Raw genomic sequence first — 15,912 nt, 5'->3', positions numbered from 1 at the left:
CTTCACGTCAAAGTACATAAACCTACGGTGTAAGGAAAAAAAGAACCGGCCATTAACTATCGTAATTTACGAGAAATTGTTCAATGTCTGTTTGGTGATGGTTAAAGAAATGTTTTTTTTTGTTTTAACGTTAGAGATCCAGTTGCGGCGTGTTCAGACGAATCCTGTGAAACATTATATACATGTTCACATATACATGTTCTAGTGTTCTAGTGCTTAAGCCGCACTGTGAGTTAGGTGGCTCTAGAAGGTTCTCAGGCCGAGGAAAAGCCTCGTCCATTTGCAATGACTTCCATTCATTTTGAACATTGTGAAAATGATGACATTTTGAAAAGTCCCAGAATCACAACACTGTGTGCATTGAAACCGCCTCAGCCCATAGAGACGGACCCTAAAGCTTATGTCCGATAGCCCTTTCAGGGACCCCATAGCAATATTTGGAAAATGTGCATTTTCAGCACTAAGGATGCTGCTCGGGCTCCGAATGCCCATTGTAAGACATTGCAAATGGACAGCCGTGCACCTGGTAATCTGAACGGGTATCCAGGAGCAAAAAATGTTTTAAAATGTTTTTTAATGCCTTTAGCGGGGTGCAAGGGGTCCATGGCTGGGTAGGGAGCACCCCGCACCCGGGCCCATCCAATAGGGGTCATTTAGGACGTTTTCCAAAAATCTTTTAAAAAACGAGAGTCCCACTTCTCTCTCACTGCACCAACGAGCGATGGAGAAACATTATTACTGCTCGTCTATCCCGAGTTCAACGAGCCAGTCAATTGGGCATTTCTGCAGTATATTAGACGATGTCTAATTCGTGATGGTAAATACCCATTATAAGACACTGCAAATGGACTGTTTACATTTGTCCATTTACAATGTATTTAATGGGGAATTTTCCATCACTATATGGACGGACTGAAATCTACATCAACAAGAAATTCTTACTTCCTATGACTTCCTATGATCAAACATGACAAATAGACCTTATAGCTTAACATAGTGGTATATATAATTTGGTCAGTATAAATGCTATTTGGACATTTCTTATGCCATTTTGACATGGTTCACTGACTTTTGGGTTCAGAAGCCGACTTCCTATGGTCATGTATGGCAAATGGACATAACATCCTGATTTGGAACTTTCAATACTTATGTATGGCATTTTGACATTTTGTTATGCCATTTTGACATGGTTCACTGACTTTTGCATTCAGAAGCTGACTTCCTATGATCATATATTGCAAATGGACAAAATATAGGCCTTATGGACAAACTCAATAAAATAAGATAAATATATGTCCATACGGTTACTGCATATGTATAATTGACAAATATTATTTTTTGTCATCGAAAACATTCCAAAATCACTTTTTTAGGTTTTAAAATGTAGATTTTTTTGGGGGGGGGATTTTCAAAATTTCACCCTGGGGACCTGACTTAGTGATCATTTGCCATATAAAAATCTACGGTGGAATCGCCATCTTTGGGATTTTTGGGGTTTGACACTTGTCATGTTCCACTTGCAGTATGGTTTTGATGAACTGCTGTCCATTTGAGTGGTATTTGCGATTGTGTATATAGTTCACCCAATGCCAATAAGTTGGCATTCATTTTTGTCCATTTTATGGGGGTCTTCCCTTACCTTGTACAGTTTGTCAAGTGCCAGCTTGTTGTTGTCCTGAGGTGGGATATATACAGCAGTCATGATATCAGATTAAAACTCTTTCGGGAGGTAGAAGGGTCGGTGTTTGACCATCAGGTATTCCATGATGGGTGAACAATAGGTCGAGACTTCAACTGCGGTAGAGTCTGCACACCATTTGTTGTTGATGAAGAGACACCCCCTCCCCTCTGGATTTCCCTGAATCCAATGTCCTGTCCACTCAGTGAATGGAGAATCCATATAGTTAGATAGCCATGGAGCTATCTTGTCTGAAAGCCATGTTTCAGAAAAACTGAGAATTTTGCAGTAATGTGAGTCCCGTTGGTAGCAAATCTGTGATTGGAGTTCATCCATCTTATTATCAAGTGACTGTTGGCCAATAGAATGGAGGGAAGTGGTGGCCGCTTTTCCCTAATCCTTAGTCTCACCAGGACGCCCTCTCTCCGGCCTCTTATTTGCCAGGGTTTTGTCTTGGGTAGCCTGAATATTTGGTCGGTGCCTGGTACACAAAAAGCCAAAGTCGAAATTGAATCAGGAATTGAGTTTAGTTCTGGTCGATCCTAAGAAATTCTAGCGGATACATTTAGTGCAAAAAGTTACGATTTAAAAGCCAAAAGAATCACAAAATAGAAAAGTTGGGTCGGAGTTCACAAGACGCAACCATACAGTATGGCACCATCTTTAGATGTTCTGGTCTTTCTTACATTTATGTTCTTACCTGTTGTGGCTTTTAGGAACCTACAGCAGCATTGTGTCAATAATAATAATAAGTCCTTTAAAAAAATACATGTATAGTGGTCAGTCTGCTTGACCATGCAAGATAATGACTGTCCTCTCCATCTCATCTCCCCCTCCAGTGAAGCCCCACCCTCCCTCGGGCCTTGAGGCAGAGAGCATGCCAAGTGGGGTCCTGAGGCTGGCGTGGGTGCCCCCAGAACTGCCCCTCTACGATATGCAGTACCAGGTTCGCTATGCCCTCTCCACTGGCAGGGCCCATCCATTCTGGCAGGTAAGTAAGACTCTGGCCATAGGGCTCTGGTAAAAAATAGTGCACTATGTAGGGAATAGGGAGGGTGCCATTTCAGATGCAGCCTTGAGCTTATCCAGAGTGGCAGGGAGGGAGCAATGGGTGCAATCGCCTGGCATCATGAGCGTCAGTTGGTCGGACTAATTGAGTCTATTTGTTAACTATCTCTGATCTGACAGTGCCATTATTGCCCTAACTGGTAGTGGTACACTCTGACATGTGGTGGCAGACTGGCAGGTAAATAAGGGGCAACCACACAGAGACTGAAGCTGTGTCTGAAATGGCACCCTATTCCCTTCACATACTTTTTTTTACCAGAGCCCTACACTGCAAAAAGTGAAATATAAGCAAGTCTAAATATATGCCAATAACTGTCACGTTCGTCGTAACGAGGAGACCAAGGCGCAGCATGATTTGAATACATCCTTTTATTAACGGAGAAACACTAAACAAACAAAAGTGCCCCTATTTAAACAAGTGCTGAAACAGACAACTATACAGAGAATAACCCACAGGTAAACCAAGGAATATGGCTACCTAAATATGGTTCCCAATTAGAGACAACGATAAACAGCTGCCTCTGATTGAGAACCAATCCAGGCAACCATAGACATATAAACCACTAGACTAGAAAAACCCCTAGACATACAAAAACCCCTCGACATACAAAAAAACCTAGACATACAAAAAACCCTAGACAATACAAAAAAACAAACACACCGCCCTTGTCACACCCTGACCAAACCAAATGATAAAGAAAACAAAGATAACTAAGGTCAGGGTGTGACAATAACAGCTCGTTTTCAGTTGTCCCACCTACTCAGACCTCTCTCATACCTAGCTAAGTGGTTTAATTGAAAACAAATCACAGTAAGGTACTTCATTGTTACCCAGAAATGATTTGATATTGAAATAAAAACACATTTATTTGATATTGAGCTAAATTGCATTGGACCTTTTTAAGGTAAAATATCTTGACAAATAAACATTTTTGCATTATGCATTTTTTTAGGTTAAAATAAATTATCTGCCAGTGACATTAGATAATTTAGCTTGGTAAGATCATTTAAAAAAATATGAAATATCACTCAATATAAGATATTTAGGCTTGCTTACATTTCACGTTTTGCAGTGTATGGACCCTCATGCCCTCATGTAGGGAATAGGGTACCATTCTGGATGCAACTTGAGCCTCAGATGGTTGGCATAAATTAGTCTGTCTCTAATCTGGGGGTGGCATCATTGCCTAAAAGGATATGAAAAGGAATAGGCCTACCTGATTAAAACATTTTTTCTTTAGAAAATGTGCCCACTTTTTTGCTGAGCACAAGTATTTTGGAAATATTCCTGCCATTTTAAAATGCTCCTTCGCTTGCACGGGTCACATAACATTCATATCTATTAAGACCTCTATTTCCCTAAAATTATTTTGCTTTTGAGTTGATGGATAAATATGTAGCTGTTTATGCCGGATATCGAAGTTCAATCACTGTAAAATATATTTTTGGATAGGATAGAATAGACTTTAACGTCCCTGAGGGGAAAATGTTTCACATTATCATGGGATATGTGATTTAACATGTGCTTTTTAATTGGGATGTGTACTGCAGGTCCTGGCTTCTCAGGCAGAGTCGTGGGCTGAGGTCCCTGAACCAGATGTATGTAGGGTGTACAACGTGCAGGTCCGCTGTATGCATATCAACAGGTCTGGGACCTGGAGTGACTGGAGCCACACTCTATACACCACCCCTCACAACAGCAGAGGTGTGTACAGTATGTCTCCGTCTCATCTATGTAATTGAAACTGCATTTATAAAATTTAGTCTCATTGAAGAAAAAAAATCTATTCAGCAAGATAACACATGTATTGTACATAACAGTTTTGACAACGCTGCTTTGACAAAACTCATCAGCAATACACTTTTGAGGGGAATTAAGCTGCTGTCTTGAAAGTTCTCTTATAATTGCACCAGCACACCACAACTATCAAGTCTGACCTACTGTGTATGTAGAGCACATTATCTCTCACAACCACAATGGATGGGTCATTTCAAACCCGTCATTATCCATGGTTTGTTGTGTGGTATAAGCTCTTTCTGACCCTGATCTAACAGTGACCTTGCGTGGTGTCTGTCTAATCGCTGTTATTGAGTGCTACAGCCAGCACTTTAATATGAGCTTCTCTGATGTTTAGATCTGATAGAAAAGGAAAGCCTCAGGACATAGGTACATAAACACACACACAGGCGTGCATGCTAGCATGCACATACACAGAGCTGTAATATCTATGTTCTGTTCTCTCAGCTCCTGACCAGGGTCCTGATTTCTGGCGAGTGTTTCAGGAGGATCCAGCAAGGAACCAGACTAACGTCACTCTTCTCTTCAAGGTACAGTCCATAGCCTACAGAGAATACATTAAAGATTGCACAATATGTGGTTTAAACGTCAACATCAAATAGTTACATTAATTGAACAGGTGTGTGAAGTTGCCTCCTCTCCTTTCTACTACATTATTGTCCTTAGTTTAATCCGAAAAACCTATTCAGTTGGCTTCCCCAACACTTGTCTTGTTTTGTCTGATCAAATAGTATAAGGAAGTAGCACATTGGATAATGATTCCTCATTAGAGTCTTTGATAGTCTCTAAACTCTTCCCCATAGCATTTCCCCATAGTGGAGCCAACCTACTGTGTGGAGGGCCTTGTAGTACAGCACCAGGCCTCTGGGGGCATTGTGACTGAGGAGCGGATAGGCCTGGTGTCCTCCTACCGCTTTGAGTGGCGAGAGGAGGTCCACTCTGTGACGGTCAAGGCTCAGAACAGCCAGGGATACTCCACTAGGAACATCAACATGACCCTGGAGAGACACCCAAAACGTAAGGGAATGTATTTGTATAGGGCTGAAGAATTGTTATACCCAATACACAGATTACTAGTCAGTCAATTAAGAGTTAGTAGTTGGAAACATAGACAGTGGGGAGAACAAGTATTTGATACACTTTAATTAATACACCTCTACATGCTTTGTAAGTAGGAAAACCTGCAAAATCGGCAGTGTATCAAATACTTGTTCTCCCCACTGTATCTGAAAATACCATTTTCTTTGAAAATCTTTAAGAACTGTTTGTTTGTTTTCACGTTTATTTTTATTAGTTGGTGTTTTTGGTTCATGTCATGGACGTCAGTTGAAATGCTAGGTGTGCTGCCATTACAATCATCAGGGAGACATAGCCAGGCATGTTAATGTCAGTTAAAAGCCTGAGAGTGGACTAAAAGCCATTATCTCTGGCTTGGGATGTCGTCTTCCGAGGTCTAATAGCTGTTATGGAATTGATTGTAAAATGGAGCTCTTCTCAGCACAGGTCTCTGTGACACACCGGGATGTTTGTGTTTTTTTTGTGTATGTGTTCTCCTGTTATTCATATTTTCATTAATAGCTAATTAGTTGAGAGGAAACCATTAACTGTGATACAAGTAGTGCTGGTCCTATTAGGTTTCCTATTGAAGAAAAAAAAACTGACTATGAATGGGCCCAAAATAAAAAGCTGCTGATCAGTTTATTTTATAGTCAAGGACATGAGGGGAACACTCGTCATTGTGCTAATTCCCTCGCATGTCAGAAGTAGCAGAAAACACACAGTAGTAAAAGAAGAGTAACAGAAAATGTTAGACACGGACAGAAAATATAAACATGTTATTATCTTTCTTTTTCCCTCTATCACTCTCCCTCCTTTTGCCTCTCTCCCTTCCCTCTTCCTCCCTCTCTCCAGGCCAGTGTGTGCGTTCGTTCTGTGTGTCCCGTGTGAACAGTAGTTGTGTGGTCCTGTCGTGGTCTCTGCAGCCCAACAGTAGTGTACCATGTTCTCTGGTCATAGAGTGGTCGGGTCAGAACCACCAGAACAGACAGGGTCAGACCACAGTGGGCAGGGAGAGGTGGACCAGGGTCCCCCCTACTGACCAAGTCTTCTACCTACATGGTACGTTCTCATGTCGCTCTTTCTCATTCCATAACAATAATGAGGCTATATACAGGGGGAACCAGTACCGAGTCGATGTGTGGGGGTACAGGTTAGTCGAGGTAATTTGTAAAGTAACTATGCATAGGCAGTAAACAACAATATAAAAACGTATAAACAGAAAGGGGGGGGGGGGCAGGTAAATGTAAATAGTCCAGGTGGCCATTGTTCAGCAATCTTATGACTTAGGGGTAGAAACTGTAAAGGAGCCTTTTGGACCTAGACTTGGCTCCGGTACCGATTGCAATGCGGTAGCAGAGAGTATAGTCTCTCGCCCAACTTGCGTGACTGGAGTTTTTGAACATTTTTAGGGCCTTCCGCTGACACCGCCTAGCATATAGGTCCTTGATGTCAGGAAGCTTGCACCCAGTGATGTACCCAGTCGATATTAATGGGCGCCTGTTTGGCCCTCCTTTTCCTATAGTGCACGATCAGCTCCTTTGTCTTGCTCACATTGAGGGAGAGGTTGTTGTCTTGGCACCACACTGTCAGGTCTCGGAACACCTCCCTATAGGCTGTCTCATTGTTGTCGGTGATTAGGCCTACCACTGCACTGTCGTCAGAAAACTTAATGATGGTGTTGGAGTCGTGCTTGGCCACACAGTCATGGGTGAACAGGGAGTACAGGAGGGGCCTAAGCACGCACCCCTGAGGGGCCCCAGTGTTAAGGATCAGCATGGCAGGTGTGTTGTTGCATGATTCAGTGTTGCTTGCCTTGAAGCAAGCATAAAAGGCATTTATTTAATCTGGTAGGCTCACGTCACTGGGCATCTCGCGGTTTAGCTTCCCTTTGTAGTCCGTAATATTTTTCAAGCCATGCCACATCCGACGAGCGTCAGAGCCAGTGTAGAGCTGAGGCTCCTGTGTGGCGCAGCAGTCTAAGCCACTGCATCTCAGTGTTAGAGGCATCACTACAGACCCTGGTTTGATCCCAGGTCCCATAGGGTGGTGCATAATTGGCCCAGTGTCGTTAGGGGAGGGTTTGGCTGGGGTAGGCCTTCATTGCAAAATAAGAATTTGTTCTTAACTGACTTGCCTGGTTAAATAAGTAGGTGCTATATCTTAGTCCTGTATTGACTCTTTGCCTGTTTGATGTTTAGTGTCCCGCTCCTTGAAAACGGAAACTCTGGCCTTTAGCTCGGTGAGGATGTTGCCTGTAATCCATGGTTTCTGTTTGGGAAATGTACGTACGGTCATTGTGGGGATGACGTCATTGATGCACACTTTAACTATGACAGACAAAATGAGAAAAAAAACATAATTTGCAAATAAATTCATTAAAAATCCTACAATGTGATTTTCTGGATTTTTTTCTCATTTTGTCTGTCATAGTTGAAGTGTACCTATGATGAAAATTACAGGCCTCTCATCTTTTTAAGTGGGAGAACTTGCACAATTGGTGGCTGACTAAATACTTTTTTTGCCCCATTGTATACACTCCTCAATGCCATTGGACGAATCCCAGAACATATTCCAGTCTGTGCTATCAAAACAGTCCTGTAGCGTATCATTTGTGTCATCTGACCACTTCCGTATTGAGTGAGTCACTGATACTTCCTGCTTTAGTTTTTTCTTGTAAGCAGGAATCAGGGGGATATATTTACGGTCAGATTTGTCAAATGGAGGGTGAGGGAGAGCTTTGTATGCGTCTCAGTGTGTGGAGTAAAGGTGGTCGAGAGTTTTTTTCCCCTTTGGTTGCACATGTGACATGCTGGTGGAAATAAGGTAAAACAGATTTAAGTTTGCCTGCATTAAAGTCCCCGGCCACAAGGAGCGCCGCTTCTGGATGAGCATTTTCTGGTTTACTTATGGCCTTATACAGCTTGTTGAGTGCGATGCCTGCATCGGTTTGTGGTGGTAAATATAAGGCTACGAATAATATAGATAGTGTGGTCTACAGCTTATCATGAGGTAATCTACGTCCGGCAAGCAATACCTCGAGACTTCTTTAATATTAGACATCGCAAATCAGCAGTTAATGACAAATAGACTCACACCCACGCCCCTCGTCTTACGAGACGTAGCTGCTCTGTCCTGCCGATGCTGGTGTCGTCGTTCAGCCACGTCTCGGTAAAACATAAGATATTACAGTTTTTAATGTGCCGTTGGTAGGATAGTCTTAATCGTAGATCGTCCAGTTTGTTTTCCAATGTTTGCACGTTGGCCAATAATATGAAGGGAAGTGGTGGTTTACCTACTTGTTAGCGAATTCTTACAAGGTACCCAATCCTCCTCCCCCTTTTCTTCACGTTGGTGACGGGGATTTTGGCCTTGTCTTGACAAAGCAGTATATCCTTTGCGTTGGACTCATTAAAGAAAAAATAATAATTGTCCAGTTCGAGGTGAGTAATCTCTGTTCTGATGTCCAGAATCTCTTTTCGGTCATAATAGACGGTAGAAGCAACATTATGTACAAAATTAGTTATAAACAATGTGAAAAAATGAACAAAATAGCACAGTTGGTTAGGAGCCGGAAAACGGCAGCCATCCCCTCCGGCGCCATTGTATTCTCTCTCTGAGAGAACACTCAGTTCCATTTAACATTTTCATTCTAAATGGATCTAGAATGGCCTAAATAAACCCACACAACCACTGCAGGACAATTGATATTGTCAAATTGAGGTGAATATTTCAGTCCACTTTGAGTTCCAGTTTGAGAGATTGTTGGCTGTGAATATCTGGCGCCCTCTAGTGACAGTACATATTCATGCTTCAGTCTGACTAATCTGAGCATCTCGGTTCTCTGCCTTTATTTTCCAGGTGATTTCTATGGCTCTGAGGAGTATGTGTTCATCTTGTATCCAGTGTTTACAGATGGAGAAGGAGAGCCAGTGTATACTAAAGGTAAGCTCTACTCTACCTCCAGGGATGAATACAACCAACACAATCCACCCTTGCACCAATATTTCTGTAGGCTACAAATTGTATTTTATTTGTAACGTACACGTGTTTAGCAGATGTTATTGTGGGCGTAGCAAAATGCTTGTTTTTCTAGCTCCAACAGTGCAGTAATATCTAACAAGTAATATCTGCCTAGTGGTTAGCGCGTGGGGCCAGTAAACGAAAGGTTGCTGGATCAAATCCCTGAACTGACAAGGTAAAAATCTGTCGTTCTGCCCCTGAACTAGGCAGTTAACCCACTGTTCCCAGGTAGGCTGTCATTGTAAATAAGAATTTGTTCTTAACTGACTTGCCTAGTTAAAACATTTTTTAAAATTGACCAGTGTTCCATTATTAAAGTGGCCAGTGATTTCAAGTCTATGTATATTGGGCAGTAGGACATAAGACATTATATGTACATTGCAGCGTATCCCTTAGGGATATATATTTATTGACAGTCCTCTAAATGTGATCCAATATGGATTGATTGATAGCCTTACCATGGTGTTGTCGTGTCCTCCAGCCTTTAGGGGGCCCAACGCTGGGCCTGCTGCCTACATGCTGATGATGATCATCGCTTTCCTTGCCATTGTCCTCTTCGTCACCCTGGTCATATCCCAAAACCAGTAAGATTATATCTCATATAATTGATCAAACACTTTGTTTACTGCTCAATAGCAGTGGTGTATTCTGTTACATAAGGACATTACTCAATAAGTACATAACAGATACTATGTGTAGTGGGTCTGTCACTAAGAAAGAGAGGACCTATGGTTTTGGCCTCTGGGTAAGTGGTGAAGACTAAAGTGGTCATTCTAGGTGGTGATTATTGATCTGAGGAATGTGTCAGACACACTGATCAGGAATGTAATTAGAGTCTACATGACATTTCAACAATAGAAAGAATGTCCTGAGGGTTCAATTACTGTCGTGATTGGCTGAATGTGTTCTGACGAAGAGGGAGACATGGAGAAAGGGGGTGTGAGAGGGGGCAGAGAGAGAAAGGGGAAAGGGAGAGATAGGTAGATGAAAGAGAGAGAGAGAGGTTTTGGATTGGAGACTGAGAGGCTCCCTGCCTTGTTGTTAACTCCTATTCTGTCTGAATCCCAGCATGAAGAAGTTCATGTGGAAGGATGTTCCCAACCCAAGCAACTGTTCCTGGGCCCAGGGGGTGGACTTCAGGAAGGTGAGATGGACAACAAACCCATTTACTCTTGAATATAATCATACTATCTCTAAATAGCAGAGACCATGAAAAACACACCACATTTACCAGAACACACTCTATATACAGATGTAGGATCTTAATTTGAGCTTGTTGGATACAACAGGAAAATAATACTGCAGCAACAGGAAATGTGGATTATAATTAATGGAGATTTTTGTAGGGGTTGATACATTTTTTCACAAGGAAAAATCAAGTCTGAAATGACGAACTTCAGAAGCCTTTAAAGTTCTCTTGCAACAGAGTGATCCAATTAAGATCACCTGTAGGAAAAGGGGGATACCTATTCAGTTGTATAACTGAATGCATTCAACTGAAATGTGTCTTCCGAATTTAACCCAACCCCTCTGAATCAGAGAGTTTCTGTGGGCTGCCAAAATCAACATCCACTTCTTCGTGGCCTGGGGAACAGTGGGTTAACTGCCTTGCTCAGAACAACAGATCTTTGCCTTGTTAACTCGGGGATTCGATCCAGCAACCTTTTGGTTACTGGCCCACGCTCTAACCACTAGGCTACTTGTAGGGCTGCTATTTAGATCAACTATACTATAAACTACATGAACTCTATAGCTTACAGTTGGCAGGCCAGTTTACCTTGCTGTGTTCCTAACTCTACTGTTCTGTGGTCCTGTCCAGGCTGAGACAATGGAGCAGTTGTTCCGCCAACCAGAGGGCCTGCCAGCCTGGCCACCACTCCTCATCTCAGAGACTATCTCCCAGGCCACCATCGTAGAGAAGCCTTGTCACCCAGCCCCAGACAAGGACAGCATCCTGATCCCAGCCTCCACTCCATCCCTCTTGGACTTAGAGGTGCCTGAGGTCCCAGAGGAGGAGGAGACCCCCCAGCACCCAGATCTCCCCAGGAGTGTGGAGAGCTCATCCCAGTCGACAGTGACCTATGCTATGGTCCTGCTCTCAGACGACCCCTGCCGGCGCTACAAGCAGAACGGCAGTCTCAGCCGCTCCAGCGACGAGGGCAACTTCTCCGCCAACAACTCTGACATTTCCGGCTCCTTCCCCGGAGGCCTGTGGGAGCTGGAGAATTCCCATTCCCGAGCCGGAGAGTCGGACCTGGACCCACAGTGTTCATGCTCTTACAATTATGTGGAGGAGTTTTCTGAGACGTCGGAACAGGAGGATGAGGCCCTGGGAGGAGAGAGGGATGGGGGGATAGAGGAGAAGGACCTGTATTACCTGGGAATGGGCTACCAGGAGGAGAGTGAGGAAGAGGAGGAGGAGAAGAGGGAGGAAAACACAGAGGCTATGCTGCTCAAAGAGGCGGTGGTTCTGCGGAGAGAGGTCTCATCCATTGAGTCCAACCCTCTACTTGGGTGTCGGGACTCTATGTTTAGTGAGTCCAGTGACAAGGCGGCGATGGTAGGGATAGGGATGATTTCTGTCCCCCTCTACCTTCCCCAGTTCAGAACTGCTCCCTCCAGGACACTCAAAGCACAGGGCAGCACCCCCAAGCTGTAAGACCTGGTACTGCCTAATGTGTTGTTTTACTCTAATGCTGCTGTTTAGTCCCTCCGGAGGGACAGCACTCAGGAGAGACATAGACAATATTCCGTGGCCGGTGTTCAGCCACTGAACCTTGGCTGTGTCTTAGATGACACCCTATTCCCTATATCGTATAGTGCACTTAGATCCCTATGGGCCCTGGGCAAAAGTAGTGCACTTATATCAGAAATTTAGAAGACAGGGACAAGGTGTCCGAGGGGGCTAGGCTTACTAGGTGCTAAGCCTCTGCCCACATCATAAGGAATAGGGTGCCATTTCATAAGCATGCTCCCTCCCTGTCTACAGTGGCACACTGCTACCCTGCACCTTCAGTCCACAGAAGGCCAGCTCTATCATGTATCAGAGCTGAGGAGAGGAGACTCCTTTTTATCCAGTGCTGCACACTTTCAGGAACTATTATGCTGTGATGAAGGGAACGTCATTAAAAAAAGAGAGAAAGGGAATGGCTGCTCTGAGCGCAACACAAGCACGTGATAGGATCTTGTCTCAAAGCAGCACTGAATAGTTTGACTGGTGGCACACAAATGATGATGATCATGATGCTGGTGAATTTGGATGCTTTTGGAACATTTACCGTAACTGTTGTGGAGAATTGCCATTCAGATCGGCACTTGCGCTGACTGAGCCCTCAAAAAATGAATGTCGCTTTTCTTCCTCGTTTGCACTGTATTTGAAACTGTGTTACGAAATGTAAAAAAAAAATGTGCCATCTATTTTCATCGCGTGCCATTTGCTATTGAAAAAGCTATTGCTAGGTATACATTTGATGGAAGAATGTACATTTTGAATAAAATGAAGGTCAACCCTTGCTGTAGAAGGCAGAATGATATTTAATGTGTGTCGCGGTCCCTCGTCTATTTTCCGTGGTCAAAAAGTAAATATGTATGGCCGCGACTGTCGACTTATTGAGAACGGGTGAACAAGTTGAAGGTTGTCCACGCTGAGAAATATAAAATACAAAAGCATTTTCTCTTCCACCGTTACCAAGGCTACCGGTCACTCAGAGAGCAGAGGAGGTAAAAAAACAGGTTAGGGTTTGCAGACAGACAGTCCTAGGAGATCCAGGAGCTGCCATCCTGAACCATTATATTTGGTTGTATATTGACTTAGTCACCTGTGGAATGATATAATAACACCCTGTGATTGTTGCAGCCTGTAGGCTACTCACAGACCCCGGCTGTGCCTCGAACCTGCGGGAATGACATTACAGTGAGCGGCAGACGTGGGTGAGGTGGCTGGGCTGTCACTCTTGTGTTTAGAAAGCCAGAGTTCAAGTGGAAGTGAAGGCCCTGGCTCCTGTAATACAATAACCCGGGCAGCATTCCTGATTGAGTTTGCTAAGATGAAACCGATTGGATTGGATCGGGGGGGGGGGCATCATCCCTAAATGTCACATTATTTCCTACACCGCGCACTAGTTTTGTAGTGCAATATGTAGGGAGTAGGGTGCCATTTGGGATGCATATTGTGCTCCCTTTTCCGGAGTCTGCCAGGCCCAGAGGGTTGTGACTAATTCTCTGACACCTTCGCACTTTATTATTTCTATCATTCCCTCACCACCTTTTTATAACCAGGGAAGTCGCCATATAGTTATTGGGTTCTACTAGCTGGGGCTCTGTTTGAGGGAAGATGGAAACAATTCAGATTACTATCCCAATAACACTTGCCTTGGATCAGGTATTCCCAAGGTACGCGCAATGCCGTCGGGGGTACGCCAAATTAAAATGTGATTCACATGCAGACATTTAGAAACTAAACATGACAATTTGAAAAATAAGCCACAGGAGTTTTTGGAGAGAATAAAGACGACTTTCGAGTAGTAAGACGTGTATAAAAGCAACAGGTACCATTAATAATAAGGGTCTAGAAGTGTCTTATATGGTGCGCTACCGAGTGGCTAGGACAGGCAAGCCCTATACCATTGTGGTGGACTTAATTCCTCCTGCTGCTACGGATATGGCTGGGGGAAAAGGCCCCCCCCAAAAATACAGACAATGTCTTCATTGTAAAACAGACAACACTGTTTTACGACGCATCAGTGACATGGCAGGAGATGTTTTTAAATAATTACTGCTTCGCATACAAAACAGTGAATTATATGCCTTACAGCTGGATGAGTCAACAGACTTGGCGGGCCCTTTATGGGGGGTCAATTAAGGAAGACATCCTCTTCTGTAAACCAGGACAACAGGAGAGGATCTTGTTAAAGTACTGGGCAGCTTTGTGACATCAAATGGACTTTGGTGGTCAAGATGTGTTGGTATCTGTACTGTTGGCGCAAAACCATGACAGGGAGACATAGTGGAGTGGTAATGCGTGTGCAAGCAGTTGCTCCCAACACCACTTGGGTACACTGCAGCAACCACGAGAGGCTCTTGCTGCCAAGGGAATGCCTGACAGCTTGAAAGATGTTTTGGACACTACAGTGAAAATGGTTAACTTTGTTAAAGCAAGGCCCAAGCAAGGAACCTGAACTCTCGTGTATTTTATGCATTATGCAATGATATGGGCAGCGACCATGTAACGCTTTTACAACATACGCTGCTTATCAAGGGGCAAAGTATTGACACATTTTTTATTTTTTTAATTGAGAGACGAGTTTAAAGTTTTATTTATGGACCATAATATTCACTTGTCTAACTGCTTGCATGATGACGAGTTTCTCACACGACTGGCCCATCTGGGTGATGTGACACTGATGCCTTTTGCAACCACTGTACCTATGTGAGAGTGGATTCTCGGTCCTCACTAGCATGAAAATGAAATACAAGCACAGACTGTGTGTGGAAAATTATTTAAGACTGAGACTCTTTCCAATACAACCCAACATTGCAGAGTTATGTGCACCCTTTCAAGCATACTCTTCTCATTAACCTGTGGTGAGTTATTCACAAGTTTTGATGAACAAATAAGGTTTTATATGTAAGATGGCTAAATAAAGAGCAAAATTATAGATTATTATTATATTATTATTTGTGCCCTGGTCCTAAAAGAGCTCCTTGTCACTTCCCACGAGTCGGGTTGTGACGACAACTCACACTCATTCTTATGTTTAATAAATGTATGGCAAAAAAACAACATTTGAGAGTGCACTGACCCTGGTGTTAGAGGGGGTATGCAGCTGGAGGTTGAATGTTTGAAGGGGTACAGGACTATAAAAGTTTGGGAACCACTACCTTAGATAAAGGATAAATTAAACTTTGGTTTTGGTGGGGGAGACTATGTTTTTTAAAACATTTTTTAAATCCATTTGCCTTGTTTTGTATCACATTCCAATGATAAAACTGGGGGGTGGGGGGCAAAAAGCCATTTCTGAATGTGGGGGTACATGTCCACAGAGAAAGTTGTGGCCCTGAATTGAAAAATTAATCAAACGGACGGTGAGCTTGTGATGGAACCATGAGCCTTCTTTATTGACTGTGAGATAGAGGCAGGAAAGGATATCATGGGGAAGAATTGTCCATTCATGTAGAGTAGCTAGCTCCTTACTGTCCATTCACAAAGCTATCTCAAATCAAATGGTATTTGTAACATACACTGAATACAACCTTGAAATGCTTACTGATGAGCTTTGAAGGCACTCAC

General features: G+C 43.3%; 1 protein-coding gene across 5 annotated transcripts in view; it reads left to right on the top strand.

The window, feature by feature from the left end:
* Positions 1-12,743, top strand: part of LOC112250617 (leptin receptor-like) — a 64,318-nt gene extending 51,575 nt beyond the window's left edge. For 4 of the 5 annotated variants that reach the window (XM_042321277.1, XM_024420936.1, XM_024420918.1 and 1 more), the window contains 9 exons: positions 2,518-2,669; positions 4,298-4,451; positions 4,992-5,074; positions 5,348-5,561; positions 6,456-6,662; positions 9,462-9,545; positions 10,105-10,207; positions 10,692-10,767; positions 11,443-12,743. In XM_042321277.1, the coding sequence (XP_042177211.1) occupies positions 2,518-2,669; positions 4,298-4,451; positions 4,992-5,074; positions 5,348-5,561; positions 6,456-6,662; positions 9,462-9,545; positions 10,105-10,207; positions 10,692-10,767; positions 11,443-12,282 (1,913 nt within the window). In that variant the 3' untranslated portion in view covers positions 12,283-12,743. The remainder of the gene's footprint in view (positions 1-2,517; positions 2,670-4,297; positions 4,452-4,991; positions 5,075-5,347; positions 5,562-6,455; positions 6,663-9,461; positions 9,546-10,104; positions 10,208-10,691; positions 10,768-11,442) is intronic. The other variant, XM_024420944.2, reaches the window with a different exon arrangement.
* The last annotated feature ends 3,169 nt before the right edge of the window (positions 12,744-15,912 follow it).

This window comes from Oncorhynchus tshawytscha, linkage group LG01, assembly GCF_018296145.1.
Source record: "Oncorhynchus tshawytscha isolate Ot180627B linkage group LG01, Otsh_v2.0, whole genome shotgun sequence".
NCBI lineage: Eukaryota > Metazoa > Chordata > Actinopteri > Salmoniformes > Salmonidae > Oncorhynchus > Oncorhynchus tshawytscha.
This window is presented reverse-complemented; position numbering and strand designations above follow the sequence as displayed.